At 45.8% G+C, this 24,278-nt stretch overlaps 1 protein-coding gene across 1 annotated transcript in view; it reads left to right on the forward strand.

Moving 5' to 3' along the window:
- GRIP2 (glutamate receptor interacting protein 2) overlaps positions 1–24,278 on the forward strand; it is an 88,835-nt gene that overhangs the window by 6,037 nt on the left and 58,520 nt on the right. Inside the window, exons 2-3 of the mRNA XM_085324713.1 lie at positions 19,799–19,879; positions 23,892–24,027. Coding sequence (XP_085180839.1) covers positions 19,799–19,879; positions 23,892–24,027 — 217 coding nt within the window. The remainder of the gene's footprint in view (positions 1–19,798; positions 19,880–23,891; positions 24,028–24,278) is intronic.

A 24,278-nucleotide genomic window follows, 5' to 3' on the forward strand; every position in this document is an offset into this window, starting at 1 on the left:
TTTTAATCTAAACACTGCATTTTGTTTTTCTCCAGTCTTGTGATACCTTACCACATCCATAAGGTCTTAACAATACCTGCTGGTGGCTTTAGTACTTTAGTGGCCGTGTCGCTAAAGTTTTGTTGGTTGTTAGTCACATTTTTATGCTAAGTATGAACAAGCTGGTMTACCCAGTGGAAAAGAACTTTTGGCCTTTTCTAGAGATGACCTATTCATTTAAAATTGCTTTTTGCAGTAGAAAACAGATAAAGTAATTCAGTTCCCCCAAGGAGTGAGAACTGGCTATCTAGATGGTTGGAAAAGAGCAAACTTCTCTTAYTCTTTTCACTGGCCTACAGAATAGGTTATTTTTTAGGCAATTTTCCCTGCCCTGTGCAGAGAAGAGCAGTTTCCTGCAGAAGACTGTGCTTACGCACATCTCATTAGTACACGTTTGTTAGTAGAAAGCTGTTTTTCAGTGCAAATGTAACAATAACGGAAGGACGGCTGTTGAGGTCAGCTGTGCAGCGCTTACCGTGGCAGTCTGGTTCCTTCTCCAGATGTTTATGTCCCTGCCAACCGGCTGAAGTACAGGTTGTAGTTACAGCTGCAAGAGCTGCACTCTRGTGTTGAATGACCCGTTGTAGGAGACCAAATTTCATGTGGTGCAGTGTGTTAAATCTCACTTTTGGCTTCATGTCCAGGTTCACTATCTTTATTGCATGTTCTGTTTTGTTAAGCCATGCAAGCTAGGGATAAATGCACTGCCAGAGTGTGTGCATATGTTGTTAGGGCACATAGGGTTTGGTTTCCTTTGAAAATGGAATGTTAAAATTGATATTTGCATGTAGATGCTGATGTGTATTGCTTGTGATACTATCCGGTTAATTCAAGGATGGAAATCATGAAATTCTAGCAGAAAGTCAGAAAAAGGTACAAGGAGCTCGGAGGAGGGAAGGGAGCCTGTGCCTTTGTGTTTGGACACGAGTAGGTGTTGCAAGTAAAAGGGACAATTAAAGCTAGTGATAATAATCAGGAGGGAGGTGGTGTTGCAGATCTGGAGGAGAGGARGTAGAGCAAAAATAAATATTTATCAGGGTTTGCCCATTGACAACTGAATGATACCAGGCATAATAACATTTAAGGCTCTTTTCAGCTGTCAGYTCAGCTACGGCATAATTTTTAGCCTGTGAGTAATCCCATCAGGGTATGTGCATGGTTTTAAGCCTTGCTAGGATCGGACCCCCGGGTCRTTGTATGGCTGTCTAGTCAAGGTGGCAGAACACTTTTTCAAGACAAGCGTGCTTATGTGGGAGTTATGGAAATTTGGGTGCTGTGACAGTCTGACTGCCAGTCTGGTTCTGATTATTCTTTTGATTATTATTCCCTTCATAACAAGAAAAATTACTAGCCGAGCTGAATGTTCTCAGCTGCCTAATTTATTGATCTGTGGATTTTCAAATCAGTCTGGTAACTTCAGAGATGTACAAAATCACATAGGAGGTTACATGAATTTCTCTCCTTCCCTTCCCAACAATTGCCATCCCCAATTTTTTTGTTTTAATGAGATTTTTTTTCCTTTGACCATGTTTTTTTGTTCAAGGATCTGATAATTACATGCTTGGAGACTATGGCTTTTCAAAAGCATCTTTCCCAGCAATTTTCAACTGGAGATGTGGATAAAAATATCTTACCCCCCCCCCTTTTTTTTTTTATCAGAAATGTTTTCAGTAATGTGCAATTACRAGCTCTGCCTTCATTCAATTCATCCTGGAAGAATTTGCTTCACAGGGAAATTCGTTTCCTAGCTGCTGTAGATGCCAGCGTAGTTGGCAGCTGCAGGATTTTGTGGGTAGGAGGGGGGAAAAAAAAAAAGGACCAGAAATGAAAAAATGAAAATTGCTGTGAAGTAAATTGGTCCTAACACCTGGAAACCATGAAAGGATGGAATAYCATATTTTTTTGTTAAATCATTGTTAATTCACTTTGCATATCAGTCCCAAAATGGCCTCACAAGCTATTTAGTGRATTTGAGATGTGAAGAAATGATCCCACTTAATTGTGCCTTAAAACTGATCTGTTTCTTATCGTGCAGGTATGTAAAATTGTTAGAAAGGTGAAAGGAGTTGTGGTTTTCTTGCTGGCAGTGCTCTAGCTTCCAATCTCAGTGTGTAATCACCACTGTCTGTATATCCTAATGAAGCTATAAGTTAGGAGCTGACTCAGGTCTGGGGAGAGCAATATTGGCATTAAGGTGAGAAAGGTCGCAGAGCAGTCGTAAAAGAGTAAACGCGCTCTCGTGCGGGGAGGCAGGACCTTGCGCTGGCTCCTGGCTCCGCTGCCGTGCGGGTGAAAATGGGATTTGTTGCATCCTCATCCTTTATTGCATCCTCCTCCTCCAAAGGACTCGCGGGACCTAGGTAGGACCTCTCTTGTGCCTCCGAACCGGCTCTGCCGGGCACGTCCCCGCTCGGGGTTTGCTTTGAATGAGCGTGCCCTTGAAGCAGGGCTTGGTGCGCTCGTGGCAGTCATGCTTTTAAGCCTGGTGCTACTCGTGCCGGGACGCTAGTGTGGTCCCGCTCCCGTGGGATTGCTGTTGCCATAAGCCTGCAGTGGTAACTTCGTTTCCGCAASGCGGCGGATGTTTTCCCGTCGCACCCTTTGCGTGCCGTGTCGTTCGTGCACCGAGTCATCTGCAGCTGTTAAACGACCTGGCTCGCCTGAACCGCTGAACAGCTCGTCCCTCGCAGGCTCTGCCTCGTTCTTCCCAGCCACGTGGGGCCCCGGCAGCCTGCAGGAGCAGCGTGGCAGCCCCTTCCTCCGCGGGAGCTGTTCCATCAGGTGCAGCTCCATCAGTTGCTTTCTCCAGCCCAATAACCCCCCTAAGGCAGGGGTCTGCTCCTCTGTCTTTCAGCAACCGTATGTGTTACAAATGCTGAAGATCTCAGTATTCTTGTTGCTCCTGTGCTGTAACTGGTCCCTGCTGCAGTGTCCCCGACGTTGGTGGAGTTGTCCCAGTAACACGTCTGCCCCTGCTCCCGCTGTGCCGGCAGTGTAGACTCYCTCCTGCCCTGCTCTTGCTGACAGCTGATCCTTACCAGGCCATTTTAGAGGTGGATATTTCAGCCTGTAGCCTACTCCTGCCCCTGTCATTTATCAAGGGTGTTTTTTTTTTGTTAGGAAATGCAATGCTATTCGAGTAGGATTAAACTCTTGGCATAAGATGAATGTATGTATTTTGCTAAAGTTTTTTTTTCTAGTAATTCAAGGCATTCCCAGTGTAACCTACTGTGTAAACAGGCTGTGCTCCTTCCTGCTTTGTAACGCTACACTCTGTTCCCTGTACCGGGAGAATACCTTAAAACTGCACCCCAGTAGCTCATCGTCCTYATCTCCCCTGGTGCAAGGATGTGTTTGGAGAAGGGGATCTCCTGGGAAATTCCTGTAGATCCATCCTCTGCTGGCTCGTCCGGAGCACACGGGATGGAGTTGAGCATGGGGACCGAGCGTGTGCGTGTGCAGGGTAGGAGTGGACTAGCTGCGAGTCAGGGCACAGCTTCGTAGGAGCTGCTTGACCTCCAGAGAGGTCAGTAGGAAGATGCACAGGTACTTTTTGTAGATCTGGACCAAACCTCCCAGGTGACTTCTCTCTCTTGTTGGCCTGTAGAGCCAAAATCAGGTGGAGGTTAGGAAGTGCCTGACCTGGAGGGCACTCCCCTCCTTGCTCCCTGTTTTGCACCAAAGCCAGGTTTCATCCTGCAGCCTGCTGCTGCCTTGCCTGCCCTTCCTGTGCAGCATGTGCCTCTCTGCTTGCGTGGAAGTTTTCCTTCCTTCTTGCTGCTGTCACCGTTGGGGCAGTGGCCGAGCATTGCCCAGCTCCGGACAGGCCCCAGGGAGGCAGTGACAGTCGAGTAGCTGCAGTGATGTTGTGATGCTGGGGAAGAGTGAGAAAGAGAGATTTGTTTATTATTATTAAAACCAAAGAACTCCCCCTTTGCTTCAGGTTAGCCCCTTCTTTTGCATTCAGGTGAGTTCAGCAGATGGATCCTGTCAGTTAGCCAGAGCAGTGAGAAGCGTTCACCTTGCAGAAATTGGAAAACAAAACCTTTTGGAGTCTGKGGCTCGGGCTAACAAGCAAAGTGCCGCTGGCTTTCTTTTCTTTTCAAAAGTCCCTTTATCATTCAGCAGCTGGCTTGAGCAGTACCATGAGCTATAATAGGCAATTAGCTCCTAGCAGATTTATGTGACGCAGCATTTTATAAGCAAACAATCATATGCGTTTAATCATTAAATGGATCTGCTGTATCTAACGTTCACAAGGCCGATCTTTCTCTCCTCCCCGTGCATGTGCTCGGCTCGCTTGCTCTCAGTTTACACCAGGGTAGTCCCACAGACATTCACGTTTGCGTAAAACTGGTGCGAATGTGTTACTTGGCAGCTGCCTTCGGTGCTGGGTAGGCAGTGGCAAGAGGGAAGTACTTGGCARTAGCTGCACCCAGAGACATCCAGACTCCATCCAGAGGTTGGCAAGGTGGGACAGGAGGAGCCTGATGCCGAGGATTTTTTTTCCTCACGCTGCAGACATGATATGGTTGAGGGGTCATACAGGTGCTACACAGCCTCGTGTGCCTCGGTGGAGCGCACATGTTGAGTGATAGACAGTGATTTATGCGGCATTCCCTAGACTTTGCTGGAGTTGGAAAGCAGTCAGACAGTTTTAGCATTTGTGGTTAATTTTAGAAATACCTGCATGCATTACTCTTCCWCACATCTATTACACACTCAACAGAACCTGCTGGTTTAAATTTTTATTAACATAAGTGCCTTGTTGAATCAAAATTAAGTGCATATTTGGGAACCATAATGTGAAGCATTACACTTAATGGTGTGTGCTCTTGACGGGTGAGAGGCTATCACGAGTCTTCTCTCTCYTCAATGCACTGCGGTCTTTTGTTACACCTGAATTTTCCCAAATTTCGTTGCCACTTCCTACCTGTAAAACTCCCAGCTGCCTTTTTATTCAGACGTATATTCCTCTCAGACCATGCTAGGCATTGGATTGCAGTGTATGGGGAGAAGGCAGAGGTCCCAGTTGTGCGAGGGGTAGGATTTCAGCCTGGAAAGCCCAAGGCTGTCCCGCGTGCTCAGAAAGGTGCTTGCGAGAGTATCTCCCGAGCCTTTCAGMAGACGGTGGGTAGCTTACAGCAGTATATTCTGATTTTCACCAGGATTTTCCATGCCTCTTGGGAATTATTGGCCTAACTGTAGTCGACAGTGGGTTTTCCACTTGCATTGCATTGCCCACGCAAGGTAAAGCACCCGCACAAGCGTTTGCACAAAGGGAGCTACATACAGCAGCTGGAGTGCGTTAGTAACTCTGCTGGAGCACAGCCTTACCCATCTTTCATACTAAATGGGACGTCTGCATTTGTCGTGGTGGTGCTGTGCTGATCTCTGAGCATCAGCCTGTTTGGAGGATGGGGAGCCAGCAGAGCTGGCCCGCTCCTCGCTGGCCTGGGGGGACAGCTGTCCAAGCTGGGGCTCAGAGAGAAAGCAAGAGGGGCGGTAACAGGAGCGGGGCTTGTGAGAGATGAGATTTAATGGACAATCCAGGGACTAGCTGATTTTTTAAAAGCTGGTTTGATGGGGGTCAGATGAAACCACTTCCATCATCAAAGAATTTCAAGCTTTGAAACTTTTTTATTTCATCATCTTGTCCTTATAAATCTGAGATTCCCCAGCTCTTTGATTTCTCTCTTTCTCCCTCCTCCTTCCACTTTAAGCAAGCCTCTTGCTTAAAATTCCCTTAGTCATTTAACTATAAGCTTATTCCATCTCTCACGCAGCTCCTGTGAATCCTCCTGACAAAGTCTAGGATAAAAGCAGCCCAGACGTATACACGGGCCATTTAATAATGGATGGTTTGTGTGTCAGAGTCTAAAATCTACATATGTTTAGATCAGTTGTGAAGTGGGAACATCTGTATATATTCATATGTAATGGCTTTTACCACATGAATGAATAATCCAACTCCCACGATTTGCTGTTTACTTTTTTGAAACATTGCTACTTAGCTAAACACTGGGTGTAGGGGGGAGAAGCACATTTATGGGAATTAAATCTTAGTAAGACTTAGTGGAGCTTCGTGGATAAGCTGGAAACAAATCTAAATGGGTGCTGGAAATCTTTCTTTATTTTTAAGTTAATGCTGTCTGGAACGTCTTCCCTACTTCTTGACTGCCACTGTTTTTTAAGCACTTTGCATCAGAATGCAGTGCAAATCCAGGATAAAGCAGCTGATTTGCAACCTACTGCATTGAATGACATCTCATGTGATGCCAGCTCTCTGTAGCACTGGCTGTCTTTGCAGTCYTCCTAAAAGGGTTCCCAAACCTCGGGAGCCTCAACACTGGGGGTGCCCCGATGCAGTGTCGCTGGCAGACCTGCCTAYGAGAAATTTTAGTGGCCTGGCCCACGGCAGACTGGAAAAAGCTGATGAAGATAAAGGTCACTCCCTTTTTAAAAGAAGGCTGATGACTTGCTGCTACTTGCGACCACTGGGTCAATCTATTTTATTCTCTTTCCACGGTCAGAGTCCCCTCTTGGAGCTGGTGTGAGCCCTGCCCTCGTGGACAAACTCCCCCAAGCAAGTTGCTGTGGCCGTGGCTGAGCGTGTGCCTGGCTTCAGGCTTCTCTTGACCACGATGGTCCTGCTTCACCAAACTGCGCTCATTTTCCATTACTGCCTGTGAAGCTGTGGGCTAGCCCAGAGGATAAGATCAGTGCAGTAACAAATCATGTCACGGACAGCTTTGATATCCACCTCTCATAGTTCATTTGACTCTTGTTTTTCATGCCAGTGCTGATGGCGTCATTTAAGTTTTATATGTATCTGTTTTCTCACTTCACCTCTTGGTCCCTGGCTCATCCCTTTATTAAACGTTACTGCACTAAAGCCCATCTCTTCTGTTGCCTCATTTGCTTGAGGTTTTCTGTTTTCTTGCATTTTGTGTGGGCTTGTTTGTTGCTGTTGGCACTGATTGATCCTACATCCATCTCAGCCGCCTCTTGACCCAGCACAGCAAATCTCCTCAGTCTGATTCTTCATTTCTTTTTCTGGTCCTGCTCCCAGAGCTGGTGCAGTCTTGTAATCAGGAGCAGAGAGATGGTGCTAAYCTAGGCAGGGGCAGGGTGACCTCCCTCCCCGCTGCCCGGCCAGGCTCCCGGTGCCRGCCCCTYGTTAATCCCTGCAGGAGCAGRCGCTGCCGACGTCGAGCTGAGGCCRCTCTCGTAGGTCAGCAGAGAAACAGAGTGTGATTCACTCTAAGAAGGTTTTTCCTCATCCCATCATTATCGAAGGACTTAGMGTTCCTAGCAGGTTTCCTTGAGATTGGTTTGCCACTGTTAGTTGAGCTGCACATAACATGCTGTAAATTTAGCACAGGCACTAAAATTTTATGTGTACTCTTGGGAGCACTTATTTTACATGGGTAGCATGGACTCTCTTGGAAATGCTATAGGAGTAAAACAACAACAACAAAAAGATGTGTTGCAATGTTAACAGTCCCCTTGTCAAAAARGGATTATCAAACTGAATGCTGGCATGGCGTCTTGCTGCTGCTTTATCTTCCCTCTTTTCTGAATCCAGTGGATTTTTCTTTCTGCCCTGGCTGCTCTCTGCTCTAAGAGAAGATTGCCCTATTGGAGTGGGTGAACTTATGCAGGTAGAGCAAAGCACAGAAGAAAAGCTGTGTTCTCAACCTGCTGATTTACAGACTCTAGGATATCTAGTGGCAATATCCTTATTTCCAAACTCCCACTCCATTTCGTTGCTTCCCGTCAGTGTGCMTTGGGCAGAGGGTATTCCTGGTTTCGTGTCCCTTTGAAATTGAACATCTTTTGGAAGAGCAAGGCAGAGCAGAGAACATGGGTGCTCGTTGCTTTTTGGCTCTGCTGGAGAAATCCAGATATATCCTCTTACTTCTGGTGGGGATGGGATTTCAAGTTCTGAGCTGGTCAGAATCACAGAAAAGACTTGTTGTGGAAGAAAATAGCCATTTCACTGAACAGCAATTTTTCTTTTCAGCCAGCTTCAGCCCAAATGGCAYGTTTACCCATTCTTTGGACTGGTTCATTTCCAGCCAGAATGGGTCATTTATAACCCATTTTCCACCCCTGTGTAATATACGTTGAAGAACTTAGCCCAAATACTGTGGATTGTTCCCCAAATTTCCTGACCGAGGGATGCCAGGTGGTTTTTGGAGAGATGCCCACCTTTCATGAAAAGCCACCAGGTACCACAGTGTGGTGGAGGTTGATTCCTCTCGTGGGATGAACACACATGTTCCCACACCAAGGCTCACCAAGCTGCGTACTGTCCTCCCRCGTAGGTGCTTCTGCATTGGGAGTGAGCTGCCTTCTCCTCTTCTCTTCGGCGTGTGAACTAGATTGTGCTTCCGAAGTTCCCTCCCTAGGAGACTTCTCGGCACACTTCTACCACGGAAATCAGGAGGAGGCTTTTCCCACGAACCAGAGGCAGGTTTCTCTCCATCAGGAAGTTAACAGCCTCTTGATCTGACAGCGCTTTGAGACCTTGGGAGACAGCGGACACCGTTTTTAGTGTGAAGGTCACAGGGACCGAAAGGGAGTTTGTAAAAGACAAAAAAAAGGTCAAAGAATTTGTTGTCACTATTGCTGCAGCAAATTTCAAAGAACTGCTGGCATCTCCCACCTGTTCTGCCATTTCCAAACTGCTGATTTACGCTGTGGATTCGCGCCCGGGCTGTGACACGAGTGCGCTCAGTGCTCAGCACTGCGAATGGGGGCTGAATCCGGTCTCCCCTTCTCCTCCCTGGAGCTTTGCGACTCTAAGCTCAATGTTAGATGAAACAGACTTAGATTAATCAGGGCTTGGAGTTTGTTGGTTTTCTTTTCTCAGAGAGAAGAGGCTTTTGCTGCTCATAAAAAAATGTGTTGCAAACATTGTCACATTTTTTGACTTTAACTACTGATATATCAAAAAATAAAAACTTTCTCTTTTTGTCATACCTTTTGAAAACCGTCCCATTTGGGAGGGAACTTAGTGCAAACCCTGTGCAGTGAAAGCAATCATGACTTTTTTTTATTAAAACATTTGTTTTTACTTTTTTGACAAAGATTTTCAAACAAGCACGTAATGGTGGGCACTTGTTTTAGATGGCGCCAGTTTTTCGCTGGTAAAAAGCTGCAATAGGGCTGTCTTTTTATTTGATTTTGCTCCACAGATACCTAGTATGGCATTTGTTGCTTATAAAAAAGGGAAGGCCACAGGGTTTGAATTTGGGAGGCTGCACTTCCTTCCCATCTCCATATTGAATAAGAAATTTGGGAGCTTGCTTGAAGTCAATAGGGAGAATTGTGTTCCCTTGCTGACTAGGGTTTCCTGCTGCCTGTTGCACAGATGAATAGACGCAGCTGTAACTACAGAGGCGTTCTTCCTTGCAAATGGCTTTAGACTTTACTGGTCATTTCTCACCATGTTACAATTGCTCGCTTGAATAACTTTCACAAAAGATCAGTCTGAAAAAGTACCTTATTTCTCATTATTTTTTACTTTTGAAAGGTAGTTTCTTCAGATAACRCTATCAGTATATCAGCAATATTTCATCTTCCTAGCTTATTGCTGGATTCTCCCCCATACAGCCTACGCTGCTTAATAAGAGAAATTGCCAGATTGACTGGAAAATGTAACTTTAATAACATCATTTCAAGCAGTAGAACCAGTGAGAAATAATAATCTCAATGAATTGATTTCTGCACTGTTCTTGTCCCTCATGCACAAAATTATTGTGTATAATGTGTGTGCGTGCGCGCATGCGAGTGTGACCTGCAAGGGAGTGAGAGTCTGCGTCGCTTCCTCTGCCATTGAGTTCCTCGTAAGTATAAACCAACGGAGCTGTCTGAAAGTGGTGGGAAGGACTGTGAGAAGGGAGCCTCTGTCCCCTTTCCTCTTATTTTTCTCTTTTAACAYTGGAAATTCAGATCTTGCTGAGGGGGACTTGAAAAAGGTCCCAGTGCAAAAGGGATTTTTTGGTCTTTGGACTTTTAAGAAGGTGCTTTGGAAGGGATGTTTGAAAGGAAAGATGTCTACTTTTCATTTGGGAAATGCTGTCTGTACTACAGACCCAGCCTGTGCCCTCCTTCAAGGAGCTCTTAATAAACCTGACTTGACACACAACGCACATCCTCACCAGAATGAGGAAAGAGTTGTCTCTGATATTTCTAAATTAGAAAAAGAAACTCCAGGCCACTTTAAAAGAGCAACATAAGCTCCTCTGTGAGCAGAAGAGTAAATGAAGCCTCATCTCCTACAGCTTTTGCATCCAATATTCCTTATTCCTATCCCTACTACAGAAAAGAAAGGGAAGTGGGTGCTGTGGCTAGTAGGGAGCTGTTTGCACGGCAGACTTTTCTGCTTTGCTGAGAGCACTAATTTAAGTACTTTTAAAAGTACCTTTTCCTCTGTCTCTTGGTGTAGCTTGCGTGGGAATGAACAACTGCTTCCAGGTCTTGTGTTGCACATCCCATCAGATACGCTGATTAAATAAATCAGGTTACTCTGTGGCTGGCTTCCGCAGCAGTAACAGATGACAGACAGCGCATGGCAGCAGTGTCTGCCATATAGAAGATGCAACTGTAATGGCAGGTTCACTGCAGATTCTTAAATCATGTCTTTAATTTCTTTTCTTTTTGTGTTTTTTGTTTTTTTTTTTTTTATTTTTAGTAGAACGCTCTATATTGAAAGAAAATATGAGGAATACCAGATCTTGGCATTTCAAGTCTGGTCCAACGTTTGTTCTTATCAGATCAGATTTGGATCAGTCTTTAGGAAGTGCTTAATATCCTGTTAGAGTWGATATGAAGCCTTTCCAAAGCCTGGCTTCTCTGCAGAGCCAGCTTAAATGGGTTTTGCACAAAAATATAGATCTTATGCGGGTTCAATAAATGCTGACTCTCTCTTCCTGCTCTGCTGTGGGAAGCAGGAGCCTTCTTCCTCAAATGTTTTATRTGTATGCTGAGGGCTAGCAGAGGGCTGTACTCTGGTATCCCCTTGGAAGCCAGCCTGCTTGATAACACTGGTGTGTTCTGGCTCATATCTGGGTCTCATAAAGGCTACTGCTATGCAAATAATTATCTACATCATTTTTGGTTGAAAATGGTTGCTTGAAACAAATTGTTCCTTTAAAAGTAATTTTGGTTTCTTATTAAAAAGAAAAAAAATAGAGGAACAAAGCATGGTGTTTTCTGTTGAACAATAGACYATTGTATCTTTTATAGATCCATTTCCTGTGAATAAAGCAGCAGGTGGTTATGAAATTATATGTGACTTAGAAGGGTTGGTAGAGCGCTGAATAAAGGCTTTATAAGAAAAGAAGGGAAGGAGTGGGGGGTTCAGGGGAGATGAAATGTGTGCTGTGTRTATGGGGAATTGGGAAGTACAGCATCCTCCTGGAATAACCTCAAARTCTGGACAACTTCTCTCTGGTTTGGATGGTAAAATACTGCACAAATGGAGGAGATGCTGTAAAAATCTGTTTCATGCCTGAGGAAACTGTTGGTGGTGGTGCATGTCCCCATCCCTGGGGAAGGGAGCACAGCATYGTCTCAGTGTGGCTGCCACAGGTATTGTTAGTGCTTTGAAAATGCTCTTGGGACCTTTCTTGTACCAGATGTATCTAGGACTTTGTAATTGTCCTTAGAAGAAATGGGCCTTCAGAGGGGAACAGAAGGCAGCTGGGCTGGAGATGMAACAGAGGAGCTGTAGTTAGCCACATGGAGAAGAGTATGGGCACCAAGGCTAGGCGCAGAGTGGGAAGGGGTATGGCTTGCCCAGGTGGCAGACAGCCCCTATGGGTGCTCCTTGGAGTGGGGAGGATGATGTTGCTCTGTGGTTTGTTTCAAGGACATGTGAAGAGGCCCTGCTTCAAGTTTCATCATCATGTTGAAGACTTTCTTTGACCTGCTTTGCACATTTTTTGAAAGGAGCAGGATTAGGGTTGTCTTAGCATCTCTGTAGGTTGTTGGTACTCTTAGTTTTTATGTCTGCTGAAAAATGCTGCTGGGGATAAAGTTCAGTTTCTTTATTAGAGGCAAGGACCTCGTTCCAGCAAGTGCAGTTATATCGAAATATTAGAAAACTTATTTAACATAAGAAAAATCTTTTCTTATGGTGAGGGTGGTTGAACATTGGAACAGGTTTCCCAGAAAGACTGTGGAATCTACGTTCTTTGAGATGTACAAAACCTGACTAGACATGGTGCTGGACAGTCTGCTCTAGGTGATCCTGCTTGAGCAGGGGAGGATGGACCACATGATCTCCAGAGGTCCTGACAACCTCAGCTGTTCCATGGTTTTACAGTCCAGACTTCCTCTTTGGCTATGCTTTTAGAAAATTTGTGGTAAGAGAAATCAAAGAGAAAGCATTCCCTCAGGCCCTCATCTGTCATCCTTGTAACTCATTAGTCTGTTGTAYGAGGGTTTATTGCCAGCGAAAGGAAGAATATTGCATTTTTCTTAGCAACAGGTGGCCTCCATCATGTGTACCATAAATTTGTTGGTACATGTATTTATGAAGCTGAGGGGACAAGGGAGGCTGTTCCCAAAATAACTTGGTCCATTTCTGACTGAACACACTGATAAGGGCAAAACTTATTTCAAAATCTTCCTGGTGCAGCGGAGGGGGAGAAGAGTTTCGAAGCCCTGCTTAGGTCTGAGCAGCTCCCATGGGAGCATCTCACTGCTTGGTGCCTATTGTGGCTTTGGAAGTGTCTCCACAGGACTGGTGGAGTTGGAGATGAGGTCTGGGGCAGGCACCAGTTTGTTGACTCAGCCGACTTTGAAATGCCYCAACCAACCTCTTAGAGGATAAAACAGAAGAAAATGTTGTGGATTTCCTTTTCCTTTTTCTTTTCCTTTTCCGTGAGCAAAATAGTGCTGTAAAAATGAAATTGTGCTGCAGAATTTCAAAGCACAAAAAATGTTTTTTTCTTTTTGAGCAATCCACAGGAGCATGTGCTCTTTTGCATAAGAATCACCATATTTGTTGCTGTATGCTGGGGCTGGTTTTATGTAGGACAAACTCATGAACCTTATTTCAACTTTTGCAGTGTTCTAAGAAAAACAAGTGGGAGATTACAGGCAGATTTTTTTCATCCGTTTGTTTGGATTTTATTTATTTTTTTAACTTTACTGTTATCTAATATGCCAGAGCAGCGTATTTCTGGTGACAGGAAAAGAACTGAACATCTGTGTTGGGCTTAATGAACTCGTGTACACATTTCCAAGGGGTTAGGAGCTTTGGATTTGACTCCGGCTCACGAGGAAGGCTTGAGGAGGCTGGGAGTCTTTGGCTGCGGAAGCGGAGGCTCCTGTGTGCACTGGCCTGGCGCAGAGGCACAGGAGGAACTCTTGGAGGCTGCAAGCAAGTAGATCAGCAACTCATGCAAGATATCTTTTGCATCTTTTTTCCCTTCCTAGTAGTATGACAACCTGCAAATCCTCCGAAACCTGTTAGAGACAGATCTTTTTTGAAGGTATTTAGGAGCCTAAAGAATCAGACGGATGACTGTAGTCCGTTTTTCAAGTGCGTGCCTGCATCTTAAGGCACTCGGTTGTTTTTAAAATCCTTGGCCTTGGAGACTGCCTCCGAGGAGGCTGCAGTTTGAGTTATCACTAGCTACATGACCCAGTCTCGTGCACCCTGACTGCTCTTTATCTAACTACAGATTAATGCTTCTTCTGGCTTAAAGAAATAACTCTCTTTGAAATGGATYAAATCATGCTTAGTTTTAGTCATTTGAGTACAAACCTCATGCTTTTAGTCTAGCAAAAAATACCAGCTTGTGTTAGCATGAACAGCTTTTGGGTCTTAACGCTGTGTTAGTATTYGTTTCTCTAAACAAGGAAAGCAATTACCCTATGGCAATATAACTGTCTCCAACTGTCTTTTTTCCATTAAACAAATGGGAGATTTTACCTCTTGATCTTCCCACAGGATTAATCCACTTTCTCTGCGGGAACYGTCTTAAACCGATCTGGGAATTTGAACAACTTGCAGACAGCAAGGCTAATTGTCACAGAATCTTATTTAGCCAAATGCTAATTTTCATTAAGAGGTGAACTCTGTTAATAACATAGACTTGTAACTCTTCTAAATGAAAAAAAAAACCCTTCCCTCCCCTGGCAGGGATAATGAACTCCTAAATCAGTGCTCCTTTCAAGGGAGCTTTTCCTTCTTTTGACAGAGGTTGGCTTGAGACCTCAGTGATTTTAGAAGACTCTGATGCCTGCACACACTTCCCATTGGGAATTTGAGTGAAATCCTGGCATTACTGAAATCAGCTTTATTACTCATTGCTATGGAGCTAGCATTTGACCAAGGGCTTCCCCATTTGCTCCCAACARGGAAAGACAAGAGCTGATGGGGCATCTCGGACAGGCTGCAAGGTTGACTGGCTGGGRCAACAAGTAGGTTAAACCATTCTGTAAGCCTGGAGATCTCTAATTTAGGGGGAAGCTGTGTCCTTTCTGTTAGATAGGATGTGAGTTAARTATGTGTAGTTGGCCCCTGTGAATCAGCTGGCTAGCAACAATTTGAGATATTTTGATGGATTATTGCCGCATGTCTTTAGGAAGAGCTTTATTTAAACTTTTGCAGCAGGGGGAAACAATTTCTGGGTAAAAATGGTATTTGTTCAAGAAGAGAATGGTTTCATTTGGATTTTTACTCTTATTAAAAAYTATTTTCTTGAATCTTCTCCTTTCTTCCAAACCTTCCCCCCARGTTAGGTGTTAATACAAAGCCAAAGCATCTGATTTTGTTCTCCTCTTAAAATAAGCTTTTCACTTCCTTGATGCCTCCCTTAATTCTTTCCAGCGCAACAATCATAGATTCRTTTGGACTAGGGGCATATTATTGAAGGAAGTTTTGGAAGTGATTGAAATCTAGGCTAGCTGGAGCAGTGCAAAATGTACTGCCTGCAACAGCTCTGCTAGCAAAGTGATCGGATTCAAGGCCTTAGGTACCTTGAATGTCTGCAAGATTATGTGTGAAGATGTTTAGGAATGATTAGAGCCCTTGTCCTTCTTTTTATTTAGTTTATCGTCTTGCATTTCTGCTCCTCCTCATTCTCCTGCTTTGCTATCTGAAGAAGGGAGAAATGYTCTCTGTGGAGAGGCTGCGAGCAATTCTGTCCCTGGCACAACGTTACACCAGRGGGTTGTGCTGGTTTGAGTGTCCTAATGTTCTCCATCCCCAAATCACCCTCCTTTGAAATGTCTTCTTCCCCTAATCTTATTTGCTAGCCTAAATGTAACATGTCCATGATGTTTTTTTCTTTTTCTCAGCAGACAAAGGTGGGGAGATAAGTTCAACCTTACTATTAGACCTAAGAGAATCCACGTCAGAGACAGCTGTGRGAAATCAAGTCCTGCTGCATATGGAGCAGCTTGKTTTTTTTCTATAAATATCCCAATTCTTAACCTTAAAAGAAAAAAAAAAAACTCAGATTGGGTCAGCTTCTATCCAAAAGCAGGCGATGGCATGAATTCTTCCCCCCACCCCCAAAACAGCAAACACTGAAGAAGCAGGGAGCAGTGGTCCTGCTGGTRCCAGAGCAGGCGTCGACAAATTTTTGTTGCCACGTGGCCGTTGCTGGAGCGGGGGTGACGGACGGTGTTTGTGAAGCAAGCGGCAGAGCTCTGGCTCTGTAACTCGGTGCCCTGAGCRGAGCAAGAGCAGGCAATGAAACGGCTTGGCTCGGCTGCCCCCTCTTTTTTATTATTATTTTTTTTTCCAGCTCCCTGCTTTGTCTTGTGCACGACCGGGYGCTTCCAAAAACAGACGGTTTCCTAACGAGGCTGAGCGGGGAGCAGGCTTGCTTTGATCTGGCCCGTGTGTTTGCCAGCCGCGGTGTTTCCATAACGGGCTCTTGCTGCCTGGCGAAACGGTTTTTGCAGCGGTTGCTCCTGCTGCTTTTTCTTCATTGGTCAAGTTTGGTTTTGAGGGGATGAGGTGGGACTGCGTCCTCGTTTTTGTTACTGCACGAGATGCATGATGCTACTGTAAAAACGCTGCGGCTGCAGAAAAGAAAGCCTAGGGCTACCTCTGTAGAGCAGAGACTTGGGAGCTCTTCTCTCCCTGTGTTAGTAAGACCCTGATATAGCAAAAAAGTTATCAAAGAATTTGCAGGAGCTTTTCTATACTGTCACAGATTCCCCTGGGGTTAACATATGGAAAGTGTTGCGCCTTCAGTTTTGTTGAGGGTCTTATGTTCTCGGGGAGCTTTTCTTAAAGACCTAGAGCCTGAATTAACACAACTGCCTGAAAATCGCTGCTTTCTGCTGCTTTTCTTYTGAAGATTTTTGGCCTGCTTGGTGTGAGGGGAAAAAGCTTGGAAAATATACCTTTAATGGCTCCAGCACTGAGTGCCTGCAAAAAGGACATAGAACTGTAGCATGGTAAGGTTGGAAGGGACCTCTGGAGATCATCTAGTCCAACCCTCAGCRTAGCCCGTACGGGGATTGAACCCRCRACCTTGGCGTTAGCAGCACCACGCTCTAACCAGCTGAGTTAAACCTAATACCTGGGCTTAAAAAGTAGAAGTTATTTTCCCAATTTTAGAGAGCAGAGAGGTTCATGAATTTTCAGTGCTTGGGTTGGCGCTACTATTTGGGCTGACGGAGCGATCAGGCGAGCGATTCCTCTGCCCAGCTGCTCGGCTAGGCAGGAGAAATCACTAAGAGAGAGCCCAAAGAGCTAACATTCCTTTATTTTATTATTATTTTTTTTCTTTAAAAAAAAAGGGGGGGGAAGAGATCTTCCAAAGAAAAAATGCCACCACGAAAAAGGCGACTCCAGCAAGAGCAGCCTGAGCGGCAGAGCCGAGAGGCGGCTGCGAGTGAGCAAGGAGCCGCGTGGTGGGGATGCTCCTGCGAGCAGRTGCCAATTCGCCCTTCGGCGGGCGGCGCGAGGCAGCTTCCTCCCCTGTTCAGACACTTTAGCTAGATAACGAGCAAAAAAAAGCCAAACACCTTTAGCGTAATCAGCTGCGTTTGGGAGGGAGGAAGGGCGCTAATTATTTGCCGGCTGAGGGGGCCGGCAGCGATGCAGCGCGGGACGTTGCTTTAGGCTCGTCGCAGGCGGCGGCTGTAGCTTGGGTGGTTGTTCCTGGCTGCTCGGCTGTTGGTGGAAGCTGTTGTTAACGGGAGGGCACCCTGCTTGCTTGCTGTRACGGTAGCTGAGGCGCATTTGCCAAGAGCTGTTGGAGCCCTCCGGAGAGGGAGACTAACCTACCGAAACGAGGTTTCGTAGCAATGTTGACGGGGGCTGCAAGGGGGAGGTTCAGCCCGGGAGGGCTCCGGTAGATGTCTGGCRCGGGGCGGCGTGTTCGTGCCAAGCAGATGGTTGCCTCTCTTACTWTGCCAACAGATTAGCGAGCTGGCTTCGAATCATCTTCCGTGGTGTCCCGGGAACGCCAGGTTCTCGTTCACGGCAGAGCGATTTCGTCTCCAGTGCATTTTCTTGGGTCAGAGCAGGCAAAAATACCCTGACGTAGAAAGCAGCCGCCTTGCCTCGGTGGGGTACGAACGGCTGAGTGTTGTCCTGAGCTAACAGGTAGCTCCACCAGGAAACATCACTGTCCTTAGGCTCCTCTTGGCTACYCCTGTTTTGTGGCTCTGCAGTCCTGCAAGGCGCAGGGTGGCGGGGAGGGAGGAGGACACAGCATTAGGAATAACCTGCCAGAGAGAGAAATTAAGAYGAATGTGGCCAGGGCTGGCAGAGAGCAAAATATCAAAATATTTATCAGTCTCAAACGTTTACTGAAGAAGAGAGAGCAAGTGTCTTTCTTTTGGTTTTAAAAAATTGGATGTTGGAGCACTGTCCCGAGTGAAGTGAAGTTCTGTCCAGAGACATTAAGCCCAGATTAACCTTGTCCCTGGTCTCCACGACACCCAAGGGATTGTTTCCATTAAAAATGCAAATTTAATTTTTAAGCCTTCTGCTCTTGAGTAGAGGCCAGGTAGTACCAGCACCTATCTGAAATCAATGGCTCGACTTGGTGCTTGCTGTGACTCTGCAGCCAAGTGCGGCTGGTTTCGCGGCAGCAGCGAGGGATGCTGCTGGGTCCCCCCGGGGGGACAGCGTTGCGTTATCCTACCTGTGCTTCCCCTTCCTTTCGCAGAGATCCTGGCTGCCCGGCTATCTGTGTCGATGTGCTTTGGCAGCAATGATTTGGCTTAGCTTGATGGCAGTCCCCTTGCAAGTGCCAGTTCGTGTTTTGTTAGAAATCTTCAGTTTCATGGTGATGGAAAAGCCCTCAACCTGACAGAGGAGAAGAGTCCAGGGAGTAGGTGTCTTCCTTAGGCCTTGTGGGCTGAAAATCCCAGGCTAAAAAACACAAGGATGTTTATTTTTCAGCTGAGATTTTTTTATGCTTAAAAGCTCAGACTTGGATCAACTAAAACATTTCACTGACTTCTGTCAGCTTGTGAAAATCACTTCAGCTGGGGAAACAAGAATTAAAGCTAAATCAAAAAAATACATTGTGCCTTTTTAAAAACTGTATTAGGTGGATACTTATTTTTATCTGACTTAAAAAAAATGCTTAAGCCCTTGAGTGAAATGCAACTCCTGGTGGCTAAATGCATCGTGCGATCTGGTTAATACCATCGTTTTCCTGTTATTGGGGGAAGAGGGCTGCCAGCAAACTGAAAATCAATTTTGATTGCTCTGGGAACAAATTCATTGTCCTGAATGAGGCTGAGCAAATAGTTGTTCCTCTGCACACAAGAAGACAAAAACTTCTCTATAACTTAAATTTAAGTTACTAAGGGGCTGGGGACAGGGACAGGTGGAGGGTTTTCCAGTAACAAATATTTAAACTAACACGTAGCACTTATACACCTTCACAGCTCCTGAAGAGTTGGGAAGGGCAATGCTGGAATGCAGCTATTGAAAATAGGAGTTATTTGATACTACATGTTTACTGGAAATTATTGATCAATGATGCTCGGGTTTTCATGAAATGCCACAGAGAACAGGCATTTTAAATGGGTGGCAGTGCTATCTGTAGCAGCATGCTCACTTCTCTGCAAGTGAACTCTCTGCAATGTAGGAATCTTCCAATAGGAGAATGCAAAAGTATTTGAATATTTTACATTTAAATTTGAAATTACATTGGACAATGCTGATACTGATATCATTTTTTCTTTTTTCTGTCTTTTTTTTTCTTTAAGTCCCTAAAGAGAAGGTGCTGCCTGTACCGTACAAAGGCTGGAACAGCAGCAGGAAAAGGCGACTTTGAAATAATAGGATCTGTAAGAATAGGCAATTTAATTCAAGTGCAGTGATTTAGTGCCCTGTTAGTGTCCTGATGTATTACTCCATTTCCAAAGACCATAAGTTTCTTCACAAGCATAATGACAAGCTTAAAACTTGTGAGACTAAAGCCACAGCCTTCTCTGTCCTCAGCTGTTCCCCATAATTACAGGAGTAAGGGAATTTTGTTCTGTCTGGATGGATTAGCTCCAAGAGAAATAAATCAGATAATGCTGTTGTGCCGCCGGTTTCTTGTTTCTTTCGCTGCCTCTAAAAAGCAGGTGAGCCCACACAGGGCAGTGCAAAGAGCTGGAAATGTTTTTTCTCACCTACAATCCATGACAGGGGTTGTGGTCCCACCTGTGGTTACATCATGGACACCCTTTTTGAAATACTTCAGTTTTGTTGCTGTTTTATTGCTTTTGGCACTAACGTTAGCTTCTGTGTCTGCTCTGCTCCCAGATGATGGCCCCTACTCGAAGGGGAGCAAGGACTCYGGTGGGATGGACGCGACTCTGGTCTCCAGAAGGCAAAGCATTCCAGGTAAAGGAGAAGGTCTTATCTCACTCCCATGCTACCACACCTCTGGGAATCCCTTGGGCCTTGCCCGGCTACCCCTGTTTCAGTGTATCCAWGAGTAGGGCTTTTGCATGGAGGGCAGCAGCAGGTGGTAATAACCAGCGTCAGCGTGAGCAATGTGTTATGGGTGCAACCGCAGTCTGGTTTGGAGCAGTTAAAATGAACCAGGGAAGACCTAGTTCCTGCCCTGAGATTATACCTGCAAGGGAGGAAAATCACAGCAAAGAGAGAGGGAAGAAGCACTGGCACATCTAGACTCGTGGAGTGGGAAGGGAGGGAGGCAGTGGCTGGCTAGCTTCACATTTCCCTGCACGTGGGACTAAGTGTGCTTTGATATTTAGTCAGTGGCAGCACACTGCTGTGTGATATAATCCTTCCCATGCGGAAGAGCTCTTGGAGGCCCGAAGAGGTAACAGAAATGTTTAATGCTAGGTCTTGTCTCTCTGCGGCCTGTCGGCGGATTTGGATGGGCTACTCTGGACAATTCCTCTGCTTCCTAGTKAGGACTGGGGTTTGGATTTGACTTCTGACCATTAATGACACAGTTGCCCATTTGGTTTTGTGTGCCAGAGAGGCCAGTGAGGCCTTTTGCCATCGCTTCATCATCACGATGGCGCAAGTAAGATGTGGCTCTTCGTCCAGGTCTGCTACAGGGTCTCCAGGAAGGATAAAAGGTTCAGCAAGCTCCAGGATTATCCTGTGTGATGGGGGCTGCTGCAACGTGTTGTCACCATCCTGGGACCCTCGTGGAGAGGGGATGACTCCTCTCTTGCAAGAGCAAGTCTATCCATCAGTCCTGACTTAAAGCATCCCATAGGGAGGGCAAAATTCAGGTCTGCTCCCCCTGCCCCAGGATGCTTTGAACAACAAAGAGCAGCTTGGTACTGGTGACAGAGCAGATCCTGGGGGGCCAAGRAGAAAATGAGGCTGGCAAGAGTCAAGAGGGCTTGAGGTGGCTCTAGGTCATGAGCAGGGGTTAGATTTAGGTTCCCAAAGAGAGGAATGGAGGGGATCTGTGCTCCTCTATTGACAGGGGTGCTTCCTACCTGTGGTTCCTGTCCCAAAGTCTTCCCCCAATTCCTTGGAAGGAGCATCATGAGCAGAGAGGTATGAAGACAAAACTACAAAAGCTGGAAGAACCAGCCCCTGTCTGCCAGGCAAAACGGGCTGTCCTCTTGGTCTTCATCAGTGCAAGATGGCAACCCTGTACTACCCTTAGTGTGGCCATGGGCTGGATGCTTCCCTGTGAGAGCTGTCTTAAGCTTCTGTTATTTGCACTTAAAGACAGTATCTTGAAGGAGCAGACCCTGCTTAACAGCACTCTTACCTGTTTGTGTGTGTCTGTGATAGCAGCAGCAGATTTATAGCGGCGTTGGTCAACAGCCCTTGATGGACTGATCTCGGAGACTTGCCTTTTTTTCAGAGTGGTGATTTCTCCTTGAACCCACAAGATGGATAATTGCACTCTGGGGCTCCTCATTTTAAACACTTATCAAGGATCAGAATTAAACCCTATTGAAGAGCTAATAGTCTCCCCTTGTGGCACCATCTGTGTTGATCAGTCATGTCTGTAGTTGAGAGGAAATTTGCAGAGTAGTGCCGGATGGCTATCCATCCAGCACGGCAGGGAGCCTCTGCAAAGTTTCTGGCAGCCCCTGAGATCTTGGGTTGGGGAATTGAAAACTAAGTTGCTGTAGTTGGCGAGGGATCAAAACCGTTGGAGTTTAAAGAGCAGGAGCATTATGGACCTGACGTTTTACAATGAGCTGCCATTGCCTTGTTAAATGGGGGCACAGCAGTGCCTGAATGTCTTCCAAACCAGTGCTAGATTGCAGAGAAGTTCCCTGCTTGCATTCGTCAAGTGCAGAAATTATTCTTGGGGTCGTGCTTTACAAAACAGGTAGTGCATGGTGGGACTGTAAGTGAGGTGCAATTTCTGGTGACACAACAGCATTGCACAAGGAGCAAAGCGCTAGCAGAGCCTTGCAGACGGATGAGGCACCATAGTGCCAAAGGACACCATGTTTTCTCTTGGTGAAAGAGACTGAGGGGACAGCCCTACACCGGTACAGAGCTGCTGTGTCAATATGTTATTTCAGAGCGCTTACTTCATTGCTCTGGAAATTCACAGTGTGTGAAAGGTTTCAAATGTTCCCTCTTCAAGTAGAGTATCTCATTAAAGCGTGGTAGGGTTGGCTGTGCAAATGATCTCCTTGGCCTTTTGTAGGGTGCATTTCAGTCCACAGTCTCAAGAGTATTGTTTGCCATATGCTGCCAATGCCCATCGCCACCTTCTCATGTGTGGTCTCAGTGAAAGGTGCCCTGCATGAGGGAGGCTGTTTTGCTCCTGTAAGATTGCAAGGGGACTTAAGTACTCAAGGACAGTGTGTGTAAATGAATCATGTTGTAGGCAAATTCTGCAAAAGCTTCTTCGAGGAGGCTCTGGCAAGGCATGAAAGTCATCTGATTTGTCCCAGGGCTAGTCCTCCGAGCAAAGAGTGCAGATGCCGTCATGTGGATTAACATGGAGCTGCGTTTGCCAAGTCAGTGGCGCTCTTGGTCTTTCCTTGGGCCAGTGCTGGCCCTCCTGCCTGTGCCCTTCCTCTATGTCAAATCCAAAAGTTGAGATAATTTAGTGCTTTACACTGCCTTTGTAAAGCACAGAGATGGGTTGGATCAGAACTGGCATCAGATATGTTTTGATTCATAGAGGATGAATAAATACAAATGTCTTCTTGAACTGAAGGGAAGATAGAGTATCTCCCTGCAGCAAACGGAGGAGGAATATGTCCCATAAAACAGACCCTACCATATGTATTAYGGCCTGCATTGCGTGTGTACTGGTTGTTCTACAAGTGACTAATATCTTCAGTTCCAGGAGTAGATGAGGTGGGCAATGTGGAACAAATTTGTCTTAGACCAGGTGCAGGTGGATGGGGAAGCCGCAGTGAATGAATGAAGCTCATGCTTCCCCCTCCTCTGACATGACTGTGATCCTGCCAGCTCAGGATCCCACCCTCCCCACATTACATTCCTTATGTCCCAACTGCGCTGAAGGCTCAATATATTTTTTTTTAATCATGGTATTTTAAGATCCACCTTGTTCTGTCTGTCCAGGCAGCTTCTTCAGGTCCACAGCATCCTCCTACCTGGTAAATGTGACTGCCTGTTATCCAGCCTTCCTAACACCCATCCTGGTCCATATAAAACATAGTTACTGAGGTAATCTCCCTGGACCACTGCCCTACTCACATCACCCTGGTTTTGAATCCCTCCACTGACTCTGTCTCTATCACCTGGGAAACAGCAAGTTTTTATCCTCTCACAAGTCCTCACTCCTCTCCCTTGCCCTGGTTGCTCTTGCCCATCAGATCTGCATGAAATGCTTTCTCCCCACTTCTGTGGTCCATCAGGATCTGCTTCACTTTCACAACCCAGTAAAACCATTGCTTGTTGGTCTAAGTGTGCCAGCGTCTTGGAGCGGGGCCTGGCTTAAACAGACGTGGTTGGGGCCCTTGGCCCTGGCACAGGGCAGGCAGTGGTACAGTATTAGCTGTTTGGGCTGCAGCTCGGGTGTCTCCAGGATGTCAGCCAGCAGAAGAGCTGTCACTTAGCTGTCACAATGCTACTGTCAGCAGCAATTGCAGAAAAAACAGTTGTCGGGATGAGTTCCCCCGAGAACTCAGGCTGACTTAAAAATGAAAAAAAGAACATTCAGAGAAGAGAATTTCCTCCGTGCTTTCACTTCCCTAAACTTTTAAAAATTCTCTCTTTCCTCTTACTCCTCTAAGCTTCCCTTTCATRATAAGTCCTCTGTTTGTCTTGTCAGTTTAAAGAAACTGAAACTGTTTCTTCTTGTTGATTATATAAATCATCCCAGATCTGCTCTCCCACCACGTGTAGAGATAGGGTGTCCTTGGGATTGAAAGGAACATGCCTGCTGCTGAGATGTTTACCTTTACGCCTGATATTTCAGAGGAGTTCAGAGGGGTCACCATCGTAGAGCTGATTAAGAAGGAAGGAAGCACCCTCGGATTAACTATTTCGGGTGGCACAGACAAAGATGGAAAGCCCAGAGTCTCCAACCTGAGGCCAGGAGGACTAGCAGCAAGGTGAGAAATGGAAATGGGACCCAGAGAGCACTGGAAACTAACAGTTGCATGTTCCAGTTACTGAATGAATATGATTATACTTAAAATAATTGGCATCAGATTTTTTTTTTTTTTTTTAGTGCCTCAAAAGGCAAAGTTGTTGTTTCAGTAAGTAGACCCTCTTCTACTTTGAGCTATTTCCTATGGTCTGTGCAATCACATCCTGCAACTTTGTTTTAGGATATAAACTAAGTGGCCTAATACTGTATCTT

This window comes from Rhea americana, unplaced genomic scaffold (genome assembly GCF_003343005.1).
Source record: "Rhea americana isolate MKP2758 unplaced genomic scaffold, rheAme1 scaffold_120, whole genome shotgun sequence".
Classification (NCBI taxonomy): Eukaryota; Metazoa; Chordata; class Aves; order Rheiformes; family Rheidae; genus Rhea; species Rhea americana.